Below are 25,754 nucleotides of genomic sequence, written 5' to 3'. Positions count from 1 at the left end.
TTGCGCGATAGTGTCAATTGAAGTCAATGGGAATAAAAATAGAGAGAGATGTAAAATGGCCTGCCGATTCGCTATCACCCATTTTACACTGGCGCACCAAGTCATGATCTAGCACAATGCCCCTGTTTTGTTCTCAGCAGTAAAACTTAATGCACTAACATAGGATGAAGGTACTCATCCAGAACATTTGGTAACCATTACTGCATGCACCCAAGTCCGCACAGGCATTTATCTTTAACTACTACCCTCAGAGCCAAACCATCATTTGATGCACAGTGCCCAACTTTAATTCAAAGTTCAATGAATTTCTTGAAAGCAGTGTTAGCGGCTGTAGTGAAAACAGAGCTCGCATTTTATTTGCATTTCTCCCTCGATTGAATAAGCTATATTTGTTCAATGCATTTCTTACATTGCATTTTGTTTTTAACGTTAATATATAAGAATACAATAATTAATTTGTGGATAAGCTGCAATTTGCTGAAAAGCCTTATTTCTTCTCTGGTTTGAAGAAATAACAAACTTCAAAGTTCAGTACGAAGTTCCTCAGAGTGGCAAACACTAGGTCCGTCAGTACTGTTTGATAATGTCTCCAAACAAAACAAGACTGTTTTTTTTTGAACGTACATGAAATTCATTAAAGCAGCAAGATACCGCGATCCGCAAGGGAACGGTTAGAAGTTCAAGGGCATCTCGGCTTTTAATCTCCAACCTGAGGAGGCGGCACAGTGGCGGGGGTGGTGGGGCGGGGGGAGTACTGGTTTCTGAAGTAAGTATTTTGAAAACAAAGTTCTTGGTTTGGTATTGAACAAAGCGAGCAGAGTCAAATCTACAGACATTACACAATCACTATGCTTCTAAAGTGTATTGGGTTTATTTTCATTAAGTTGTCAGGCTCATGAACTTCAGTCTGGCGTCCATTCCAAACTGTCACCTCCACCAGCACCCCCCTAGGCAGTGTACTCAGTGCCTGCATCTCAGCTGCAGACTCATGGATTGGAAGCATGTATGGGTTACCGTATGTGGAAAGAAGACTTTCAGCTTTAAATGCAACGAGTGGAAAAGTACTAGCCTCGATTCCACGCTGACTTTGCAGCTGTTTGGTGCAATCCTAAGCCGGCACTGTAGGCCTTGGCAGCAATGTGGGGGAAAAAAAGCAAGATGAATGGTCTACTTGTTTCCCCAATATTTACCGTCTTACCACTGGCTCCAGCACACGTACATTATCATTAGATTCGGCTAATGTGTATCATCCAGTTCGAGCGGAGAATCAGTTAATGTCACATACTATAGCTGTACTTTTTGAGAAATAAAACAGAGGATTTAGATATAAAAATGTTATTTATGTTTAACAAAAGGAGCCCTTGAATATCTGGCCTATATTCTTCCTGATTAAACATTGATAGTTTTTTTTCCTGTTTAAAAGTTCTGCTTAATAAACACTTATGTTTGGAAGTATTGCACTGCTTCAAGGAATTGCTTTATCAGTAAATGAATCAGCCGTTTTCCTGCTTCGACAGCGACAGAATCTAGCACAGTTCACATTTTGAAACACGCAATAATATCTGAGCAGTATAACAGGAAATGCTGCTAAAGTGGGGGTGTTGCAATCTTCTGCAGACCTCCAAGGGCTACTTGATATCTGGCCCAACCATGAATGGCTCACGCTATAAAAGAAGATTGTGTGTTCAAGTCTCACTCCTGAGGCTTGAGCACAAAATCTAGGCTCACACTCCAGCACAGTATTCAGGCAGTGTTGCACTGTTGGAGGCACCCTATTTCGGATGAGAAAGAAAGACTTGCATTTATATAGCGTCTTTCAAGACCACTGGACATCTCAAAGCGCTTTACAGCCAATGAAGTATTTTTGGAGTGTAGTCACTGTTGCAATGCTGTAATGATGTAACATCTCAGTAATGTTGTAATGAGACGTTAAACTAACATTCAGGTAGACATAAAAGATTCCACGGCCCTACTTTAAAGAAGAGCAGGGGTGTTCTCGCCTGTGTTCTGACCAATATTTATCTCATTATAACATATTATCTGGTCATTATCACATTGCTGTTTGTGGGAGCTTGCTGTGCACAAATTGGCTGCCGTGTTTCCTACATTACAACAGTGACTACATTTCAAAAGTATTTCTTTGAAATGCCCAGAGATCATGAAGGCTGCTATAGAAACGTCAAAATTTTTCTTTCTTTCTATTCAACTTCACAACCAGAATTAATCTGAAAATACACACAATGTAATTTAAGCACCCAATTGCTGAAAAAACATTTTGCGAATGTGTTGCCAAATGTTTCTACAGCTAATAATGGAAACGAATTTGTGCTGTAGCAGATGCAGCTACTATTGCACAGGAAACGTGGAATTTAAACAAGTCTCCTTATTTTTCTGCAGGATTTTGGTGGTATACCTGACTATTAAGAAGAATGTTCATTGTAAGGGGCTGATGGAAAATGGGTTTTGGTATTTTCAATCAAGTTCCAAGTTAACTCTAATTGGCAATGCCAGTGAGAAATGCCACAAGAGAATGTTCCTGCTCTATTCATTATTGTACCAGTGCAATGAGGGCAGGAGTGATTAAATGACAAAAGGGGCGATGGTGCGAGGCAAAAGGGGATGGTAATGAGACAATTAAAGAAACAAAAGAGGAGTCTGGAGAAAGTGTAAATGGCAACAGCGGCTGTTTAATCTCTGCTGCCTTCCACCCTACGACAACAACAACAACTTGTATTTATATAGCATCTTTAATGCGCTTCACATGAGTGCTATAAGACAAAACAAATAAATTTGACACCGAGCCACATAAGAACAAATTACAGCAGATGACTAAAAGCTTGGTCGAAGAGGTGGATTTTAAGGACCATCTTAAAGGAGGAAAGAGAGGCAGAGAGGTTTAGGCAGGGAGTTCCAGAGCTTGGGGCCCAGGCAGCTGAAGGCACAGCCACCAATTGTATCACAGGCCTCCCCTTTTGTTCTTTCCTCCCAGCCCCCTTTTCCTTGCCACGGTACTTGCAGCGTGGAGGCCCCGACCTGTGGGAGAACACCAGCAGCAGATCGAGGTCATAAAAGGAGCAGCGAGCAGCGGCCTGGGAGCAGCGTGGAGGCATTCCACTTCAGGGAACAGCACGTCATCAAGGTCCAGGTCGGTGATTGGAGTGCGGGCAGATACAGCAGGAGCGGCGAGGTCGGGGCGAAGGAGTGGCGAGAGATTGTAGAGGGACATGATCGGGGCCATAGGGAGGCATGAATTCAGGGCAGTGATATGTGTGCGGGCTAGGTCCGTGCAGCAGAGCAGGTCTCCAGTATTCTTGGGTAATTCTTGCCACTGGACCAAGACCTAACTCAGTCCAGCCCGTGAGGTGGCTGGTGTACAATGGTCACCACACGTTAAAAAAATCTACGCACAGGCATCTTCCACCCTTCAGGATGTCTTTCAGGACCTGGAACTTTAGGTCCTTCATTGGAACACCTGTGAACTTATCCTTTTTTGGCGTGGAAACATGTCATGAGGAAAAGTGGAGGGCAGAGAAACCCAAGGCAAAGAACAAAAAGGGCCACTGTACAGCAAAATTCTAAAAGGATAAAGGGTGTTAAAAAAACAAGCCTGAAGGCTTTGTGTCTTAATGCAAGGAGTATCCGTAATAAGGTGGATGAATTAACTGTGCAAATAGATGTTAACAAATATGATATGATTGGGATTACAGAGACGTGGCTCCAGGATGATCAGGGCTGGGAACTCAACATCCAGGGGTATTCAACATTCAGGAAGGATAAAATAAAAGGAAAAGGAGGTGGGGTAGCATTGCTGGTTAAGGAGGAGATGAATGCAATAGTTAGGAAGGACATTAGCTTGGATGATGTGCAATCTATATGGGTAGAGCTGCAGAACACCAAAGGGCAAAAAACGTTAGTGGGAGTTGTGTACAGACCTCCAAACAGTAGTAGTGATGTTGGGGAGGGCATCAAACAGGAAATTAGGGGTGCATGCAATAAAGGTGCAGCAGTTATAATGGGTGACTTTAATATGCACATAGATTGGGCTAACCAAACTGGAAGCAATACGGTGGAGGAGGATTTCCTGGAGTGCAAAAGGGATGGTTTTCTAGACCAATATGTCGAGGAACCAACTAGGGGGGAGGCCATCTTAGACTGGGTGTTGTGTAATGAGAGAGAATTAATTAGCAATCTCATTGTGCGAGGTCCCTTGGGGAAGAGTGACCATAATATGGTGGAATTCTGCATTAGGATGGAGAATGAAACAGTTAATTCAGAGACCATGATCCAGAACGTAAAGAAGGCTAACTTTGAAGGTATGAGGCATGAATTGGCTAGGATAGATTGGCGAATGATACTTAAGGGGTTGACAGTGGATGGACAATGGCAGACATTTAGAGACCGCATGGATGAACTATAACAATTGTACATTCCTGTCTGGCGTAAAAATAAAAAAGGGAAGGTGGCTCAACCGTGGCTATCAAGGGAAATCAGAGATAGTATTAAAGCCAAGGAAGTGGCATACAAATTGGCCAGAATTAGCAGCGAACCCGGGGACTGGGAGAAATTTAGAACTCAGCAGAGGAGGACAAAGGGTTTGGTTAGGGCAGGGAAAATGGAGTACAAGAAGAAGCTTGCAGGGAACATTAAGACGGATTGCAAAAGTTTCTATAGATATGTAAAGAGAAAAAGGTTAGTAAAGACAAACGTAGGTCTCCTGCAGTCAGAATCAGGGGAAGTCATAACGGGGAACAAAGAAATGGCGGACCAATTGAACAAGTACTTTGGTTCGGTATTCACTGAGGAGGACACAAACAACCTTCCGGATATAAAAGGGGTCAGAGGGTCTAGTAAGGAGGAGAAACTGAGGGAAATCCTTATTAGTCGGGAAATTGTGTTGGGGAAATTGATGGGATTGAAGGCCGATAAATCCCCAGGGCCTGATGGACTGCATCCCAGAGTACTTAAGGAGGTGGCCTTGGAAATAGCGGATGCATTGACAGTCATTTTCCAACATTCCATTGACTCTGGATCAGTTCCTATGGAGTGGAGGGTAGCCAATGTAACCCCACTTTTTAAAAAAGGAGGGAGAGAGAAGACAGGAAATTATAGACCGGTCAGCCTGACATCGGTAGTGGGTAAAATGATGGAATCAATTATTAAGGATGTCTTAGCAGCGCATTTGGAAAGAGGTGACATGATAGGTCCAAGTCAGCATGGATTTGTGAAAGGGAAATCATGCTTGACAAATCTTCTGGAATTTTTTGAGGATGTTTCCAGCAGAGTGGACAAGGGAGAACCAGTTGATGTGGTGTATTTGGACTTTCAGAAGGCTTTCGACAAGGTCCCACACAAGAGATTAATGTGCAAAGTTAAAGCACATGGGATTGGGGGTAGTGTGCTGACATGGATTGAGAACTTGTTGTCAGACAGGAAGCAAAGAGTAGGAGTAAATGGGTACTTTTCAGAATGGCAGGCGGTGACTAGTGGGGTACCGCAAGGTTCTGTGCTGGGGCCCCAGCTGTTTACACTGTACATTAATGATTTAGACGAGGGGATTAAATGTAGTATCTCCAAATTTGCAGATGACACTAAGTTGGGTGGCAGTGTGAGCTGCGAGGAGGATGCTAAGAGGCTGCAGATAGGTTAGGTGAGTGGGCAAATACATGGCAGATGAAGTATAATGTGGATAAATGTGAGGTTATCCACTTTGGTGGTAAAAACAGAGAGACAGACTATTATCTGAATGGTGACAGATTAGGAAAAGGGGAGGTGCAACGAGACCTGGGTGTCATGGTACATCAGTCATTGAAGGTTGGCATGCAGGTACAGCAGGCGGTTAAGAAAGCAAATGGCATGTTGGCCTTCATAGGGGATTTGAGTACAGGGGCAGGTAGGTGTTGCTACAGTTGTACAGGGCCTTGGTGAGGCCACACCTAGAGTATTGTGTACAGTTTTGGTCTCCTAACCTGAGGAAGGACATTCTTGCTATTGAAGGAGTGCAGCGAAGGTTCACCAGACTGATTCCCGGGATGGTGGGACTGACCTATCAAGAAAGACTGGATCAACTGGGCTTGTATTCACTGGAGTTCAGAAGAATGAGAGGGGACCTCATAGAAAGGTTTAAAATTCTGATGGGTTTAGATAGGTTAGATGCAGGAAGAATGTTCCCAATGTTGGGGAAGTCCAGAACCAGGGGACACAGTCTAAGGATAAGGGGTAAGCCATTTAGGACCGAGATGAGGAGAAACTTCTTCACCCAGAGAGTGGTGAACCTGTGAAATTCTCTACCACAGAAAGTTGTTGAGGCCAATTCACTAAATATATTCAAAAAGGAGTTAGATGAAGTCCTTACTACTAGGGGGATCAAGGGGTATGGCGAGAAAGCAGGAATGGGGTAACTGAAGTTGCATGTTCAGCCATGAACTCATTAAATGGCGGTGCAGGCTAGAAGGGCCGAATGGCCTACTCCTGCACCTATTTTCTATGTTTCTATGTTTCTATCCTCGTTTCGAGAGACCGCCTATGATGATGATGACTTGCTTAAAATCTGTTGCATCTGTAACATTTTACAGTTCTGCGAAGGGTCATCGACCCGAAACATTAACTCTGTTTTTCTCTCCACAGGTGCTGCCTGACCTGCTGAGAATTTCCAGCATTTTCTGTTTGTATTTCAGATTTCCAGCATCTGCACTATTTTGTCTTTGTATTAGAATTATTAGAACACCATCGTATTCTGGACCTCCTTTATTGTTAAAATAAATGTTTCTTCTTAAACATTGTGGCTTAATTTCAGAAGTTGCAGCTTTGCTGGGCAAAGTACTGGTGTACTCGGATACTGCGCTAGAAATACAGGGCGTGAGTTTACATCCACATTTTCCCTCTCCCATGAGTGCCTAATCTCAGCCTGGCTACTGGAAATGAATGGAGGAGAGGCACCTTCTAAAATGGAGAGAGGAAGAATCAGACTATGAATCAATGCAGGTTGCAGTTTTACACATCTCCCTGCGGCTAGCTTGAGGATGGCATCCCAGTCCACCGGCATTAATTATTGGGGGAGGGGATGTGCTTGTGGTATGGAGAGAGCAGATGCTTGAAAGTTAACTTGCAGGGACCTGAGGCGTGGCACAGCACTCAATGAATTTAGTTGTGATGCCCACCTGGTTATAATCAAATGGCATACTGAAGTTCACTGTCCAGGCTTACACATGAAAATAAATAAAAACTTGGATTTATGTAGCACCTTTCACAACCACCACCATCTCAATGCACTTTACAGCCAATGAAGTAGTTTTGGAGTGTCGTCACTGTTGTTAGGTGGGAAATGCAGCAGCCAATTTACTCCCATGCAAGCAGCAATGTGATAATGACCAGGTGTTTTTGTTATGTTGATTGAGGGATAAATATTGGTCAGGACACCAGGGATAACTCCCCTGCTCTTCTTCAAAATAGTGCCATGGGATCATTTATGTCTACCTGAGAGAGCAGACAGGACCTCGATTTAACGTCTCATCTGAAAGACAGCACCTCCAACAGTGCAGCACTCCCTCAGCACTGGACTGGAATGTCAGCCTAGATTTTTTGTGCTCAAGTGGGACTTGAACCCACAACCTTCCAACTCAGAGAGGAGTGTGCTACCCACTGAGCCACAGCTGACACATAGGGGCCATGTCGACAAGGTATCAAAGACTCTCTGGTAGTCTTATTGGTTAATTTATCCTGAGTAATTAGTTGCGTGATTGAATGAATATTTGACCATTGAATCATTATCAATGAGAACAGTGTTCAGTGGTGCTTTGGTGATTGGTTCTGACCGTGCCTAAGATTATGCCTCAGAAATCTTGTAGCTTTATTAGGTACACACTCGAATACCACGAGTCTAGTCTGATTCGGCCAGCCTGCGGTTTAGCAAGAATTTCAAGAATGAAAACACAACCGCTATAAATTCCACAGCTCCGAAGTGATGAAAGTATCAAGCAATCATGAGGGCCAGCAGGTGGAGTGTGATTTCAGCTGTTGGACGCGCTTCTGTTTCATGTGTTTTAAATTTCAATCTCTCACACCTGCATGGAAAAATACCAGTGGAAGAACGAATCATATTTCTACTGCTGAATGTTACGGTGACAAAGTGTCACCATATGCAGCTTCAATTGATTTTCTTGCACTACATTAAATGCAAAAATGTTGATTTTTTTCATGTTGGAAATACACTATAATGTACCAAAAATGTGTTGTCTTGACAACTGATTAAAGCAAATATCCCAATTCTGAACCTGCCTATAAGCCATCACTTGGGAACTTTCCAGTCAATCTCATTTCACGAGATCTCAAGCTAAGTACGGATGAGGCCCCTTCAGCTCATCTTATCTCATTCATTTAGAAGAATTGACTGGCTTCTTCCATCACAGCATCCAGCTCTCCATTAAATGGCTCCAAAATTTTAGCTTCCATCACTCTACCAAAGATGTGCAAGTCATTCTTTTGATGAAGAACCATCTCCTAAATTAATCTCAAATTTGCCTTTCATCTAATTGAAGCAGGACTCACTTGACCTTCTTTAAATAATATTGTGAAGTAGGGGCTTATTTATCTCAGTACCTACATGTGCATACTCTACCTACATGTTAAGACTCTACCTACCTGCCTTTGCTTCTTATCTTGACAAAAGAAACAAATATTATAAATCTATGAGGAAAATAAATTGTTACGAAATAGATTATGATTCTAAAGGAAAATAGTAAATGTGGACAATGCACAGCAGGTCTGTCAGCATCCAAAAAGTTTTAAAACATTATGGTTATATGCCCTTTGCTAAAACTGAATGTTCAGCTTCGATGACAAATTTTGTATCTGAAATATTAACGTACCAATATTGATAATCCAGATTTATTTTCTGACGTTTTCTGATGTTACTTTAGATTTAGTTTGTCTAGTTCGCCTTAGCCCATCTAGTTCGCCTTCTACCATCCTTGTAGTCACATAATACAATGATAATGCTGTTGACTCATCATAGCAATCAATCGCTATCAATGGAGTAGTTTGTGTGATAGTATAAAACAGGTGACCGCCAGCATATCCAATCAATACAAACGGGGCCAGAATTTTGATCGGGGTTTTAGTGGCGCTCTTTCCAGCATTACTGAAGTGTACCTCCCGGTAAATGTTTAGAAGCAATTTTAACAGCAGCTGTGGAGATTCAACAGACTGAAGTGGTTTGTGCACCTGACATGCCCTAGACAAAGAGCCAGGTCACAAGGAGCTAATTTAGCAAGAGTGGCATGGAATAAATACCATTAATAAGAAAAGGTTCCTTTTTGAATAGGAGACATCTTTTAAGTGTGCATCGTAATTCAAGTATAATGTAACAAAATGTAAGTTTAGAAAAGAAAAAATGTTTGGGGAGCAGAAAAGATGGTTTGTTGGTTTGTAGATATTTTTCAATTTAACAAATTATGAAACCATGGAAGTATATTTAATCCAAAGAAATGATTTCAAGAAGCATTAGACCAGTCACACTGGCAGTGGTTGGCATCTTACCTGGATTCACCTGAGCACTAGCAAGACCAAGACAATGTAGCAACATCAATAGCAAGTGCATTCTGGGAAAGGCGGTGGTGATCATCTCAAGTGAGCAGATTTTCAGGCCTGAGGAGAGAGTCAGAGTTAGTGCTGAGCTACAAATAATGGTCCTTTCTAAACTATATTTTGCCCGGGTACATTTGCCTTATCTCTATACCATGCCTGGAGACTCATTAGCCCCACTGTTGTCAGTGTGTATATTTTTCTGTGACTATAAACAGCTGTAAAACCTCGCCTCCCCTGATGAAATTAATGCAAAATATGCATCATGCCTTTATATTGCACTCCACAGCTATGGTTAATGCCTGCATCAAATCATTGCCACAATGTATTCAATAGGACAGGAGCAATGATATATTCATAATCTGAATGTGGAATATGCAGCAATTACTAAAACATATCAACAATTAATAAAGAGTTCTTCCTTAAAAAAAAATGAATGTGTTGATCCAATTTGCTGTTTGTTCTCTCTTATGTCTAAGTTACATTCCACATCATTTGCAGTTTGTTTCAGTACAGTCAGTATCAGGCATAGAAAGAAAGAAACGTTTGCATTTATATAGCGCCTTTCACAACCTCAGTATGGCCCAAAGCACTTTGTAATGTAGGGAAGCACAGGAGCCAATCTGTTTTAGTGATGATTGAGGGATAAATATTGGCCACGACACCAGGGAAAACTCCCCTGCTCTTCTTCGAATAGTGCCATGGGATCTTTAACGTCCCGTAAAGGGCAGCGTTGGCCTCGGTTTATCGTCTCATCTGAAGGACTTGCACCTCTGACAGTGCAGCACTCACTCAGTACTCCAATGGAGTGTCAGGCTCGATTTTGTGCTTAAGTCTCTGGAGTGGGACATGAACCCATGACTGTCACTGAAAGTGGGCATGCAGGTACAGCAGGCGGTGAAGAAGGCAAATGGTATGTTGGCCTTCATAGCTAGGGGATTTGAGTATAGGAGCAGGGAGGTCTTACTGCAATTGTACAGGGCCTTGGTGAGGCCTCACCTGGAATATTGTGTACAGTTTTGGTCTCCTATTCTGAGGAAGGACATTCTTGCTATTGAGGGAGTGCAGCGAAGGTTCACCAGACTGATTCCAGGGATGGCTGGACTGTCTCAACTGGGCCTTTATTCATTAGAGTTTAGAAGGATGAGAGGGGATCTCATAGAAACGTATAAGATTCTGATGGGACTGGAATGGTTAGATGCGGGAAGAATGTTCCCGATGTTGGAGAAGGCCATTTAGGACTGAGATGAGAAGAAACTTCTTCACTCAGAGAGTTGTTAACCTGTGGAATTCCTTGCCGCAGAGAGTTGTTGATGCCAGTTCATTGGATATATTCAAGAGGGAGTTAGATATGGGCCTTACGGCTAAAGGGATCAAGGGGTATGGAGAGAAAGCAGAAAAGGGGTACTGAGGGAATGATCAGCCATGATGTTATTGAATGGTGGTGCAGGCTCGAAGGGCCGAATGGCCTACTCCTGCACCTATTTTCTATGTTTCTGTGTTTCTATGTTTCTGACTCAGAGGCTACGCACTGAGCCACAGCTGACAGCTAGTCAGATAGGTTACATTGCTTTGCTTCTCATGGATAGTTTATTGTGGTAGAATTATGGTCAGAGCAGGATTACATCACAATGGAATACAGTTTCATTTTCTTGAACTTCTGTGACTTCCCATCCCTGCACATTACAAAATACGGAAAAATCAAATCTTTCGCAAGTTAACTTTTAAAATCATAAAATATTTAATAGCTGTAGAAACATTTCTTGTAAACAGCAATATCTGACTCGTTAACATATTAGTAACGTCCTATATTTTGTGGTAAAAGTTGACTGTGTTGTTGCATTTAGTCATTTTTATAATTTATAAACAAACTGATAAATGTTTCTGCAGTAACTTTCAGACAAAACTTTGACCTTGCTTCAGATACTCTCAGTTCTATTTTCAATTACAGATCATAAACTTCGAAACATTATTGACAGTGTGATATGTTTGCAGCTGATCTGTGCAATAGCTGTGAAAGGTGTACAAACATGCTACACACTGTCACTGTGGAAGTTACCCTACATGGGGTTTGCAGTTCTTAATAAATTATTAAAAAGTTTCATTAGCTGAATACCATTTTTGTTGTTCTGATGTTATTGTTGGGGGGTAATTGTAACTCCCCCAGCTGCCCTGACCCGCCCCATCCACCCAGAGGAAATCAATAAGAGGAGGTCTGGCTAACAGAACTGCTTTGCTGACAATACTATAATTTGACTGTATGTATCCTAAACACAAAATATAAGGCCTCGCTGTTATTAATAGTGCCTGCTCTTAACCATCAGTTGCTATCACCAGAACTGCAAGATCAACCTACTGAACCAAATACTTCTGAGATATACATTACAACAGTGACTACATTCCAAATGTACTTCATTGGCTATAAAGCGCTTTGAGACGTTCGGTAGAAGTGAAAGGCACTATATAAATGCAAGTCTTTCTTTTTTTATATAGCAATGGTCTGGATTCAAACACTAAGCTTGTTTTGTACATAGCTAAGTTGCACTACATACTCAAGAAACATAGACATAGAGACATAGAAAATAGGTGCAGGAGTAGGCCATTTGGCCCTTCGCGCCTGCACCACCATTCAATAAGATCATGGCTGATCATTCCCTCAGTACCCCTTTCCTGCTTTCTCTCCATACCCCTTGATCTCTTTAGCCGTAAGGGCCATATCTAACTCCCTCTTGAATATATCCAATGAACTGGCATCAACAACTCTCTGCGGCAAGGAATTCCACAGGTTAACAACTCTCTGAGTGAAGAAGTTTCTTCTCATCTCAGTCCTAAATGGCGTACTCCTTATCCTAAGACTGTGTCCCCTGGTTCTGGACTTCCCCAACATCGGGAACAATCTACCCGCATCTAACCTGTCCCGTCCTGTCAGAATCTTATATGTTTCTAAGAGATCCCCTCTCATCCTTCTGAACTCCAATGTATAAAGGCCCAGTTGATCCAGTCTCTCCTCATATGTCAGTCCAGCCATCCCGGGAATCAGTCTGGTGAACTTTCGCTGCACTCCCTCAATAGCAAGAATGTCCTTTCTCAGATTAGGAGACCAAAACTGAACACAATATTCCAGGTGAGGCCTCACCAAGGCCCTGTACAACTGCAGTAAGACCTCCCTGCTCCTATACTCAAATCCCCTAGCTATGAAGGCCAACATACCATTTGCCTTCTTCATCGCCTGCTGTACCTGTATGCCCACTTTCAATGACTGATGAACCATGACACCCAGGTCTCGTTGCATCTCCCCTTTTCCTAATCTGCCACCATTCAGATAATATTCTGTCTTCGTGTTTTTGCCCCCAAAGTGGATAATCTCACATTTATCCACATTATACTTCATCTGGCATGCATTTGCCCACTCATCTAACCTGTCCAAGTCACCCTGCAGCCTCTTTGCGTCCTCCTCACAACTCACACCGCCACCTAGTTTAGTGTCATCTGCAAACTTGGAGATATTACACTCAATTCCTTCATCCAAATCATTCATGTATATTGTAAAGAGCTCGGGTCCCAGCACTGAGCCCTGCGGAACTCCACTAGTCACTGCCTGCCATTCTGAAAAGGACCCGTTTATCCTGACTCTCTGCTTCCTGTCTGCCAACCAGTTCTCTATCCATGTCAGTGTATTATCCCCAATACCATATGCTTTGATTTTGCACACCAATCTCTTGTGTGGGACCTTGTCAAAAGCCTTTTGAAAGTCCAAATACACCACATCCACTGGTTCTCCCTTGTTCACTCTACTAGCTACATCCTCAAAAAATTCCAGAAGATTTGTCAAGCATAATTTCCCTTTCATAAATCCATGCTGACTTGGACCAATCCTGTCACTGCTTTCCAAATGCGCTGCTATTTCATCCTTAATAATTGATTCCAACATTTTCCCCACCACTGATGTCAGGCTAACCGGTTTATAATTAGTTGCTTTCTCTCTTCCCTCCCTTTTTAAAAAGTGGTATTACATTAGACAAGAGCTTGATTCAAGGCTACTTCTCTCAAACAAACATAATTTTAATTTATGTACTGCAATATAGTAGACCATAGGCCTGATGCTTTTATTATAGACAGCAGCGTTGGTGAGTCGGTGAGAGACAGCGGGAGTTCGTGAGTCGGCGAGAGGCAGCGTGGGGAGGCCTATAAAAAGGCCCAGCTGGTATAGCTGCAGTAGGGAGAGAAGGCAAAAAAAAAGTAGAACGAAATTGAAAGGTGACGTCACAGCCAAGGGGGTAAGTGATTGGCTGGTGATTGGTAAGTAGCTTTTCTTCTTTCTTTTCTTTATCAGTAAGCAACCTTTAGCATTGTTGTTGCCAATTTAAGTTTATCTAAGGGTTAAGTCATGGCAGGACAGCTCGGACACGTGTTATGCTCCTCCTGTACCATGTGGGAACTCAGGGATGCTTCCGGTGTCCCTGACAACTACGTGTGCGGGAAGTGTATCCGCCTCCAGCTCCTGACGGACCATGTTGCGGATCTGGAGCTGCGGGTGGATTCACTCTGGAGCATGCATAATGCTGAGAATGATGTGAATAGCACATTTAGTGAGTTGGTCTTACCGCAGGTAAAGGGTCCACAGCCAGATAGGGAATGGAAGACCAACAGGAAGAGTAGTGCAAGGAAGGTAGTGCAGGGATCCCTTGCGGTCATCCCCCTGCAAAACAGATACACCGCTTTGAATACTGTTGAGGGGGTTGACTCCTCAGGGGAGAGCAGCAGCAGCAAAGTTCATGGCACCGTGGCTGGCTTTGCTGCCCAGGAGGACAGGAAAAAGAGTGGGAGAGCGATAGTGATAGGGGATTCAATTGTAAGGGGAATAGATAGGCGTGTCTGTGGCCACAACCGAGACTCCAGGATGGTATGCTGCCTCTCTGGTGCAAAGGTCAAGGATGTCTCGGAGCGGGTGCAGGACATTCTGAAAAGGGAGGGCGAACAGCCAGTTGTCGTGGTGCATATAGGTACCAACGATATAGGTAAAAAACGGGATGAAGTCCTACGAGATGAATTTAGGGAGCGAGGAGTTAAATTAAAAAGTAGGACCTCAAAAGTAGTAATCTCAGGATTGCTACCAGTGCCACGTGCTAGTCAGAGTAGGAATCGCAGTATAGCTCAGATGAATACATGGCTTGAGCAGTGGTGCAGAAGGGAGGGATACAAATTCCTGGGGCATTGGAACCGGTTCTGGGGGAGGTGGGACCAGTACAAACCGGACGGTCTGCATCTGGGCAGGACCGGAACCAATGTCCTAGGGGGAGTGTTTGCTAGTGCTGTTGGGGAGGAGTTAAACTAATATGGCAGGGGGATGGGAACCTATGCAGGGAGACAGAGGGAAATAAAATAGAGTCAGAAGCAAAAGATAGAAAGGAGAATAATAAGTGTGGAGGGCGGAGAAACCCAAGGGAAAATACAAAAAGGGCCACATTACAGCAAAATTCTAAAGGGGCAAAGTATGTTAAAAAGACAAGCCTGAATGCTCTGTGCCTCAATGCAAGGAGTATTCGGAATAAGGTGGACGAGTTAACTGCGCAGATAGCAGTTAATGGGTATGATGTAATTGGCTTCACGGAGACATGGTTCCAGGGTGACTAAGGCTGGGAACTCAACATCCAAGGGTATTCAGCATTTAGGAAGGATAGACAGAAAGGAAAAGGAGGCGTGGTGGCATTGCTGGTTAAAGAGAAAATTAATGCAATAGTGAGGAGGGACATTAGCCTGGATGATGTGGAATCAGTATGGGTGGAGCTGCGAAATTCCAAAAGGCAGAAAACGCTAGTGGGGGCTGTGTACAGACCACCAAACAGTAGTAGTGAAGTTGGGGACAGCATCAAACAAGAAATAAGGGTATGTGTGCAATAAAGATACAGCAGTTATCATGGGCGACTTTAATCTACATATTGATTGGGCTAACTAAGCTGTTAACAATGCGGTGGAGGAGGATTTCCTGGAGTGTATTAGGGATGGTTTTCTAGACCAATATGTCGAGGAACCAACTAGAGGGCTGGCCATCCTAGACTGGGTGATGTGTAATGAGAAGGGACTAATTAGCAATCTTGTTGTGCGAGGCCCCTTGGGGAAGAGTGACCATAATATGGTAGAATTCTTTATTAAGATGGAGAGTGACACAGTTAATTCGGAAACTAGGGTCCTGAACTTAAGGAAAGGGAACTTCAACAGTATGAGGGTAGAATAGACTGGCAAAGGATACTTAAAGGGTTGATGGTGGATAAGCAATGGCAAACATTTAAAGATCACATGGATGAACTTCAGTAATTGTACATCCCTGTCTGGAGTAAAAATAAAACGGGGAAGGTGGCTCAACCATGGCTAACAAGGGAAATTAAGGATAGTCTTAAAGCCAAGGAAGAGGCATATAACTTGGCTAGAAAAAGCAACAAACCTGAGGACTGGGAGAAATTTAGAATTCAACAGAGGAAGACTAAGGATTTAATTAAGAGGGGGAAAATGGAGTACGAGAGGAAGCTTGCAGGGAACATAAAAACTGACTGCAAAAGCTTCTATAAATATGTGAAGATAAAAAGATTAGTGAAGACAAACGTAGGTCCCTTGCAGTCAGATTCAGGTGAAGTTATAATGGGGAACAAAGAAATGGCAGCCCAATTGAACAAATACTTCGGTTCTGCCTTCATGAAGGAAGACACAAATAACCTTGCAATTGTACTCGGGGACAGTAGGTCTAGTGAGAAGGAGGAATTGAAGGATATCCTTATTAGGCGGGAAATTGTGTTAGGAAAATTGATGGGATTGAAGGCCGATAAATCCCCGGGGCCTGATAGTCTGCATCCCAGAGTACTTAAGGAAGTGGCCCTAGAAATAGTGGATGCATTGGTGATCATTTTCCAACAGTCTATCGACTCTGGATCAGTTCCTATGGACTGGAGGGTAGCTAATGTAACACCACTTTTTAAAAAAGGAGGGAGAGAGAAAACGCGTAACTGTAGACTGGTTAGCCTGACATCAGTAGTGGGGAAAATGTTGGAATCAATCATTAAGGATGAAATAGCAGCGCATTTGGAAAGCAGTGACAGGATCGGACCAAGTCAGCATGGATTTATGAAAGGGAAATCATGCTTGACAAATCTTCTGGAATTTTTTGAGGATGTAACTAGCAGAGTAGACAATGGAGAATCAGTGGATGTGATGTATTTGGACTTTCGAAAGGCTTTTGACAAGGTCCCGCACAAGAGATCGGTGTGCAAAATCAAAGCGCATGGTATTGGGGGTAATGTACTATTGTGGATAGAGAACTGGTTGGCAGACAGGAAGCAGAGAGTCGGGATAACTGGGTCCTTTTCAGAATGGCAGGCAGTGACTAGTGGAGTGCCTCAGGGCTCAGTGCTTGGATCCCAGCTCTTTACAATACACGTTAACGATTTAGATGAAGGAATTGAGTGTAATATCTCCAAGTTTGCGGATGACTCTAAACTGGGTGGTGGTGTGAGCTGTGAGGAGGACGCTAAGAGGCTGCAGGGTGACTTGGACAGGTTAGGTGAGTGGGCAAATACATGGCAGATGCAGTATAATGTGGATAAATGTGAGGTTATCCACTTTGGGGGCAAAAACACGAAGGCAAAATATTATCTGGATGGCGGCAGATTAGGAAAAGGGAAGGTGCAATGAAACCTGGGTGTCATGGTTCATCAGTCACTGAAAGTGGGCATGCAGGTACACCAGGCGGTGAAGAAGGCAAATGGTATGTTGGCCTTCATAGCTAGGGGATTTGAGTATAGGAGCAGGGAGGTCTTACTGCAGTTGTACAGGGCCTTAGTGAGGCCTCACCTGGAATATTGCAAACAGTTTTGGTCTCTAATCTGAGGAAGGACGTTCTTGCTATTGAGGAAGTGCAGTGAAGGTTCACCAGACTGATTCCAGGGATGGCTGGACTGAAAAGGGAGGGTGAACAGCCAGTTGTCGTGGTGCACATTGGTACCAACGATATAGGTTAAAAAAGGGATGAGGTCCTACAAGACGAATTTAAGGAGCTAGGAGCTAAATTAAAATGTAGGACCTCAAAAGTAGTAATTTCAGGATTGCTACCAGTGCCACGTGCTAGTCAGAGTAGGAATCGCAGGATAGCTCAGATGAATACGTGGCTTGAGCGGTAGTGCAGCAGGGAGGGATTCAAATTGGAACCTGTTCAGGGGGAGGTGGGACCAGTACAAACCGGACGGTCTGCACCTGGGCAGGACCGGAACCAATGTCCTCGGGTGAGTGTTTGCTAGTGCTGTTGGGGAGGAGTTGAACTAATATGGCAGGGGGATGGGAACCAATGCAGGGAGACAGAGGGAAACAAAAAGGAGACAAAAGCAAAAGACAGAAAGGAGATGAGTAAAAGTGGAGGGCAGAGAAAGCCAAGGCAAAAAACAAAAAGGGCCACTGAATATAAAGGGGCTGCAGGAGGGGTCAAAACTAAAAATCATGGTTTAAAAACTAGTATTAAAACACTCAACCTAAACGCACGCAGCATTCGAAATAAACTAAATGAGTTGACCACACAAATCATTACAAATGGGTATGATTTGGTGACCATTACAGAAACGTGGTTGCAGGGTGGCCAAGACTGGGAATTAAACATACAGGGGTATCTGACGATTCGGAAAGATAGACAAGAAGGGAAAGGAGGTGGGGTAGCTCTGTTAATAAAGGATGATATCAGGGCAGTTGTGAGAGACGATATTGGCTCTAATGAACAAAATGTTGAATCATTGTGGGTGGAGATTAGAGATAGTAAGGGGAAAAAGCCACTGGTGGGTGTAGTTTATAGGCCCCCAAATAATAACTTCACGGTGGGGAGGGCAATAATCAAGGGAATAATGGAGGCCTGTGAAAAAGGAACGGCAGTAATCATGGGGGATTTTAACCGACATATCGATTGGTCAAATCAAATCGCACGGGGTAGCCTTGAGGAGGAATTCATAGAATGCATACGGGATTGTTTCTTAGAACAGTATGTTACAGAACTTGCAAGCTATCTAAGATCTGGTCCTGTGTAATGAGACAGGAATAATAAACGATCTCCTAGTAAAAGATCCTCTTGGAATAAGTGATCACAGTATGGTTGAATTTGTAATACAGATTGAGGATGAGGAAGTAGTGTTTCAAATGAGCGTACTATGCTTAAACAAAGGGGTCTACAGTGGGATGAGGGCAGAGTTGGCTAAAGTAGACTGGAAACACAGACTAAACGGTGGCACAATTGAGGAACAGTGGAGGACTTTTAAGGAGCTCTTTCATTGTGCTCAACAAAAATATATTCCAGTGAAAAAGAAGGGCGGTAAGAGAAGGGATAACCAGCCGTGGATAACCAAGGAAATAAAGGAGAGTATCAAATTAAAAACCAATGCGTATAAGGTGGCCAAGATTAATGGGAAAATAGAAGAGTGGGAAAATTTTAAACGACAGCAAAGAATGACTAAGAAAGCAATAAAGAAAGGAAAGATAGATTACGAAGGTAAACTTGCGCAAAACATAAAAACGGATAGTAAAAGCTTTTACCGATATATAAAACGGCAAAGAGTGACTAAAGTAAATGTTGGTCCCTTAGAAGATGAGAAGGGGGATTTAATAATGGGAAATGTGGAAATGGCTGAGACCTTAAACAATTATTTTGCTTCGGTCTTCACAGTGGAAGACACAAAAACCATGCCAAAAATTGCTGGTCACAGGAATGTGGGAAGGGAGGACCTTGAGACAATCACTATCACTAGGGGGGTAGTGCTGGACAGACTAATGGGACTCAAGGTAGACAAGTCCCTTGGTCCTGATGAAATGCATCCCAGGGTATTAAAAGAGATGGCGGAAGTTATAGCAGATGCATTCGTTATAATCTACCAAAATTCTCTAGACTCTGGGGAGGTACCAACGGTTTGGAAAGCAGCTAATGTAACGCCTCTGTTTAAAAAAGGGGGCAGACAAAAAGCAGGTAACTATAGGCCGGTTAGTTTAACATCTGTAGTGGGGAAAATGGTTGAAACTATCATTAAGGAAGAAATAGCGGGACATCTAGATAGGAATAGTGCAATCAAGCAGACGCAGCATGGATTCATGAAGGGGAAATCATGTTTAACTAATTTACTGGAATTCTTTGAGGATAGAGGTGTACCGATGGATGTGGTGTATTTAGATTTCCAAAAGGCATTCGATAAGGTGTCACACAAAAGGTTACTGCAGAAGATAAAGGTACGCGGAGTCAGAGGAAATGTATTAGCATGGATCGAGAATTGGCTGGCGAACAGAAAGCAGAGAGTCGGGATAAATGGGTCCTTTTCGGGTTGGAAATCGGTGGTTAGTGGTGTGCCACAGGGATCGGTGCTGGGACCACAACTGTTTACAATATACATAGATGACCTGGAAGAGGGGACAGAGTGTAGTGCAACAAAATTTGCAGATGACACAAAGATTAGTGGGAAAGCGGGTTGTGTAGAGGACACAGAGAGGCTGCAAAGAGATTTAGATAGGTTAAGCGAATGGGCTAAGGTTTGGCAGATGGAATACAATGTCGGAAAGTGTGAGGTCATCCATCTTGGGAAAAAAAACAGTAAAAGGGAATATTATTTGAATGGGGAGAAATTGCAACATGCTGCGGTGCAGAGGGACCTGGGGTCCTTGTGCATGAATCCCAAAAAGTTAGTTTGCAGGTGCAGCAGGTAATCAGGAAGGCGAATGGAATGTTGGCCTTCATTGCGAGAGGGATGGAGTACAAAAGCAGGGAGGTCCTTCTGCAACTGTATAGGGTATTGGTGAGGCTGCACCTGGAGTAATGTGTGCAGTTTTGGTCACCTTACTTAAGGAAGGATATACTAGCTTTGGAGTGGGTACAGAGACGATTCACGAGGCTGATTCCGGAGATGACGGGGTTACCTTATGATGATAGATTGAGTAGACTGGGTCTTTACTCGTTGGAGTTCAGAAGGATGAGGCGTGATCTTATAGAAACATTTAAAATCATGAAAGGGATAGACAAGATAGAGACAGAGAGGTTGTTTCCACTGGTCGGGGAGACTAGAACTAGGGGGCACAGCCTCAAAATACGGGGGAGCCAATTTAAAACCGAGTTGAGAGGGAATTTCTTCTCCCTCTCAGGGGTTGTGAATCTGTGGAATTTTCTGCCCAAGGAAGCAGTTGAGGCTAGCTCATTGAATGTATTCAAGTCACAGATAGATAGATTTTTAACCAATAAGGGAATTAAGGGTTACGGGGAGTGGGCGGGTAAGTGGAGCTGAGTCCACGGCCAGATCAGCCATGATCTTGTTAAATGGCGGTGCAGGCTCGAGGGGCTCGATGGCCTACTCCTGTTCCTAATTCTTATGTTCTTATGTTCTTATGTCATATGAGGAGAGACTAGATCAACTGGGCCTTTATTCACTGGAGTTTAGAAGGATGAGAGGGGATCTCATAGAAACGTATGAGATCCTGACGGGACTGGACAGGTTAGATGTGGGAAGAATGTTCCCGATGTTGGGGAAGTCCAGAACCAGGGGACATAGTCCTAGGATAAGGAGTAGGCCATTTAGGACTGAGATGAGGAAGAACCTCTGGAATTCCCTGCCGCAGAGGGCTGTTGATGCCAGTTCATTGGATATATTCAAGAAGGAGTTAGATATGGCCCTTGGGGTTAAGGGGATCAAGGGGTATGGAGAGAAAGCAGGAAAGGGGTACTGAGGGAATGATCAGCCATGATATTGAATGGTGGTGCTGGCTCGAAGGGCTGAATGGCCTACTCCTGCACCTATTTTCTATGTTTCTATGTTTCTAAACTGAATGACCTCCAGTCTCCAGCAAATCTAGCTCTCGAGGGAAGGAGTTTGCTGTCCAATGTCTGTGGAGAAAGCAAACATATATAAAAATAACCTAAATTGAGAAGAATCTAAATAATGTGTCTGCTCAGACACAAAAGGGCTTTTATTTCCGTTGACTTCAATGAGAGAGATGTAAAACAGGCTGCCGACTCGCGATCACCCATTTTACACTATTGCACAAAGACAGAATGTTTCTGTTGTGGTGATTGTGTGAGGACGAATGAAGCAATAAATACCATTCTGAATCTGCCCAGTGCCGCTAATGAAAAGCAGACCCATGGAGCAAGATATTCCAGTCACACTGGCACTACTCCACCGAGCAAAGCTCCTCTTTGGTTTGTCACAGGACAATATCCGGCATAACAAAATCCCTCCATAGCCGTGCTCTTACTTGTTACTCCTATTCAGGGTCTGAAACTTTTGTGAAAAGAGGTTTCACTCTCGCTGGGAGCTCAGGGAAAGGCTTCAATCCCAATCTGCTCCAAATCACATGTGATCATGCAATCAATACCCAGAGAGGAAGTGACTAAAATCAAAATATTCCACTGCCTTCTGAGTTCCAAATGCTTTGTTTTCTTTACACATACAGGGAAAAATACTAAATGAAAATCCAGAGAATCTCATAATATGCAAGCTGGAAGATTCATCCTTTGAAATATTCAATGCACTTGATAAAGGCGAGTCACTGAAAAGTCATTTGTTTTAAAATGGTAATGGGGGGCTGACAATTCTGGATAATGAAAGCTCTTTCCACTGTAACAGTTGGTACAGCACTAACGTCTCCCATGTTACAGTAACAGAAACCCATATCGCTGCAGTCCTCTCTACTTTGCGATTTTTTTCCTATTTATTCAGCTTGTGCAAAACCTATTTAAGTTCATAGGCAGTCCCTCAGGATCAAGGAAGACTTGCTTCCACTCTTAGCATGAGTTCTTAGGTGGCTGTACAGGCCAATACAAAAACACAGTCTCTGTCACAGGTGGGACAGATAGTCGTTGAGGGAAAGGGTGGGCAGGGAGCCTGGTTTGCCGCACACTCCTTCTGCTGCCTGTGCTTGATTTCTGCATGCTCTCGGCGACGATACTCGAGGAGCTCAACGCCCTCCCGGATGTGCTTCCTCCACTTTGGGCGGTCTTTGGCCAGGGACTCCCAGGTGTCAGTGGGGATGTCGCACTTTATCAGGGAGGCTTTGAGGGTGTCTTAGTAACGTTTCCTCTGCCCGCCTTTGGCTCGTTTGCCGTGGACGAGTTCCGAGTAGAGCGCTTGCTTTTGGAGTCTCGTGTCTGGCATGTGAACTATGTGGCCTGCCCAACGGAGCTGATCAAGTGTGGTCAGTGCTCCAATGCTAGGGATGTTGGCCTGGACGAGGACGCTAATGTTTGTGCGACTGTCCTCCCAGGGGATTTGTAGGATCTTGCGGAGACATCGCTGGTGGTATTTCTCCAGCGACTTGAGGTGTCTACTGTACATGGTCCACGTCTCTGAGCCATACAGGAGGGCGGGTATTACTACAGCCCTGTAGACCATGAGCTTGGTGGCAGATTTGAGGGCCTGGTCTTCAAACACTCTTTTCCTCAGACGGCCAAAGGCTGCACTGGCGCACTGGGGGTGGTGTTGGATCTCGTTCTATTTAAGTTACAACAACAGCAACAACTTGTATTTATATAACGCCTTTAACATAGTGAAACATCCCAAGGCGCTTCACAGGAGTATTATGCAATAAAAAAATGCAACAATACAGAGGGATCCCTTAAAGAAAGGTCAGAGCTTTTATGCTAGCTATATTAGTCTGCGGTCTTATGTAAGGTTCTACCACAACATCCCCCACCCCACCTCCCCCCGCTCCATTACCTCCCTGTATGTTATGATGGGACCCTCCAACTTGGAGAATAGCCTTGGAAGTTGGATGAATAATCAGTGTTTTATTTCATGGTCATTAGTTTGATGATCACTTCAGCTGGGAAAAAGGCATGGGCAACTGTCAGGTTTCCTCATAGTAGCTGAACTCCCTGTTCCTGACTTTGCAGCTCAGCTGTGAACTGATGAACCTAGTAGATGGGCAGATGACTACTAATCTTGTTTGAAGTCTCCTAGAAATGCCACATGGTGTAAACCTGCATGGCTGCGAGTTCAACTGGCACAAGCATCTATCAATTCCTCCAGGATATCTTTAAGCTCCATTTCACTTTGTCACTTCCTCCCTGGTGTACTCAGCATACTAGGCAGTCTGAGCTGGGAGCATGTCCATGCCTTTGAATTGCAGGGTTGCTTATTTGAGTCTTGTCCATCTAGCCGACAAACCATTGAACAACATTCTCATTGGAAAAAGAAGGATATATTTTTTACTTGTGTATTTTGAATTTTTTTTAAATAACTACAACAATGATACTAAAAGAAAACAATGATGAAAATAGTGTACCAATACCAAAAGATGAAATATGGAATATGTAGTATAGGCACTAAGCTCGTATAGATGCATCAAACTGGGTAAAAGGACTTCACTGAAATTAGAGATGAGGAACTACCCGAAAAAAGGACATAACCAACTAAAATGAATCAGCAGTGAAATTAATATAGCCAGGTTAAACCAAAACCAAAATAAAGAGATAAATAAATCTAACCCTGACAAGAGTCCATCATAGAATCACAGAATGTTACAGTACAGAAATATGTCAGTGTTCTTCTGCACAAACCATCTAGTCTAATCTCCAAATTGTTCCCTATATCCCTGAATATTGCTTTTTTCAAGCAACTATTTAGTTCCTTTATTAAAAAAAAGTTTTTGTTTCAACGGTGGCTTGTAACTGAGAATTCCACATTCTAACCACTATAACTTCCCCTTCAATTCCTCTTGTGATTATTTTACATTTTGTGACCCCTTGTTACCGCCTCGCCAATCGCTGGAAACAATTTATCTCTATTTACCTTAACATAACGCTTAAGCATCTTGAAGACCTCAATCAGTTCATCGCCTAACTCCTCACATCTTTCTTTATAACTGTATTTCACTCCTATAATTGTGTGCCCAAAACTGCAACTGTGACCTAATGTCTTACAAAAGTTCAACAAAGATGTCAGCCTTAGCATTTTTGCTTTGGAGTCAGAAGGTTGTGGGTTCAAGTCCCACTCCAAAGACTTGAGCACATCACCCAGGCTGACACTCCAGTGTAGTACTGAGGGAGTGCTTCACTGTCAGAGGTGCCGTCTTTTGGGTGAGTCATTAAACCGAGGCCCCATCTGCTCCCTCAGGTGAATTTAAAAGATCCCATGACACTATTTGAAAAAGAGCTTGGGAGTTATCTCCAATGTCCTGGCCAATATTTATCCCTCAACCAACATCAGTAAAAACAGATTATCTGGTCACAGTAGCCACTATTGTAATGTAGAGAAACACGGCAGCCAATTGTCATGCAGCAAGCTCCCACAAACAGCAATGATGTGATGACCAAATCATTTATTTTTGGTGATGTTGGTTGAGGGATAAATATTGGCCAGGACACCGGGAAGAACTCCCCTGCTCTTTTTTGAAAATTGGGAGTTGTAAGTCCACCTGCAAGGTTTAACGTCTTAGCCAAATGATGGCATCTCTGAAAGACCATTCTATTTGACTAAATGTCTTTCCTACATTTAGAAAAGGTACCAAGGAGGAGATGATGAACATTGTCAAAACAATGGTTCTCATGGATAATATTCCATTTGGTTGGGTTAAACCAGTTTGGTGATGACATTTTCAGGCAGGTTGCAAGAATTGTGCAAACAATGTTGCAGGTCACAATTTAGCAATGAGATGGGTCCATAAGCGGCACAATCTAAAGGGTCTTTCCCTTTAAGGGTGCAGCAGCTGCAGGTACTTGTTTGAGTGTTCACACTGACCTGCGGAGGATGCGTGAGTGCCAGGAGATTTACTCGGCCGCGTCCTCCGCCAGGATCAACTGGGAGAAATGTTCCGGACTCCTGGTGGGTCAGTGGCGGGTGGACTCCCTGCCGGAGGAGCTCAGGCCTTTTGCCTGGAGCACGACCCATCTCCTCTATCTGGGAGTCTACCTTAGCCCCGACGAGGGAGCCTGGCCGGCGAACTGGCAGGAGCTGGAGGCCAAGGTCGCCGCTCGCCTAGGGCGCTGGACAGGACTGCTCCGAGTGCTGTCCTACAGGGGTCGAGCGCTAGTCATAAACCAGCTGGTGGCCGCAATGCTGTGGTACCGGCTGGTCACTTTGCCCCCTCCCCCTGCGTTTGTCGCCAAGATACAGAAGAAGCTGGTGGACTTCTTCTGGAACAACAGGAAGCACTGGGTCTCTGCCGCGGTCTTGAGTCTC

General features: G+C 43.6%; 1 protein-coding gene across 3 annotated transcripts in view; it reads right to left on the bottom strand.

Annotated features, from left to right (window-relative positions):
* Positions 1-25,754, bottom strand: part of ddr2a (discoidin domain receptor tyrosine kinase 2a) — a 235,491-nt gene that overhangs the window by 71,229 nt on the left and 138,508 nt on the right. For all 3 annotated transcript variants that reach the window (XM_070887349.1, XM_070887350.1, XM_070887351.1), the window contains one exon: positions 9,535-9,642. In XM_070887349.1, the coding sequence (XP_070743450.1) occupies positions 9,535-9,642 (108 nt within the window). The remainder of the gene's footprint in view (positions 1-9,534; positions 9,643-25,754) is intronic.

The sequence above is a fragment of the Pristiophorus japonicus genome, chromosome 8 (assembly GCF_044704955.1).
Source record: "Pristiophorus japonicus isolate sPriJap1 chromosome 8, sPriJap1.hap1, whole genome shotgun sequence".
NCBI classification, from domain to species: domain Eukaryota; kingdom Metazoa; phylum Chordata; class Chondrichthyes; family Pristiophoridae; genus Pristiophorus; species Pristiophorus japonicus.
This window is presented reverse-complemented; position numbering and strand designations above follow the sequence as displayed.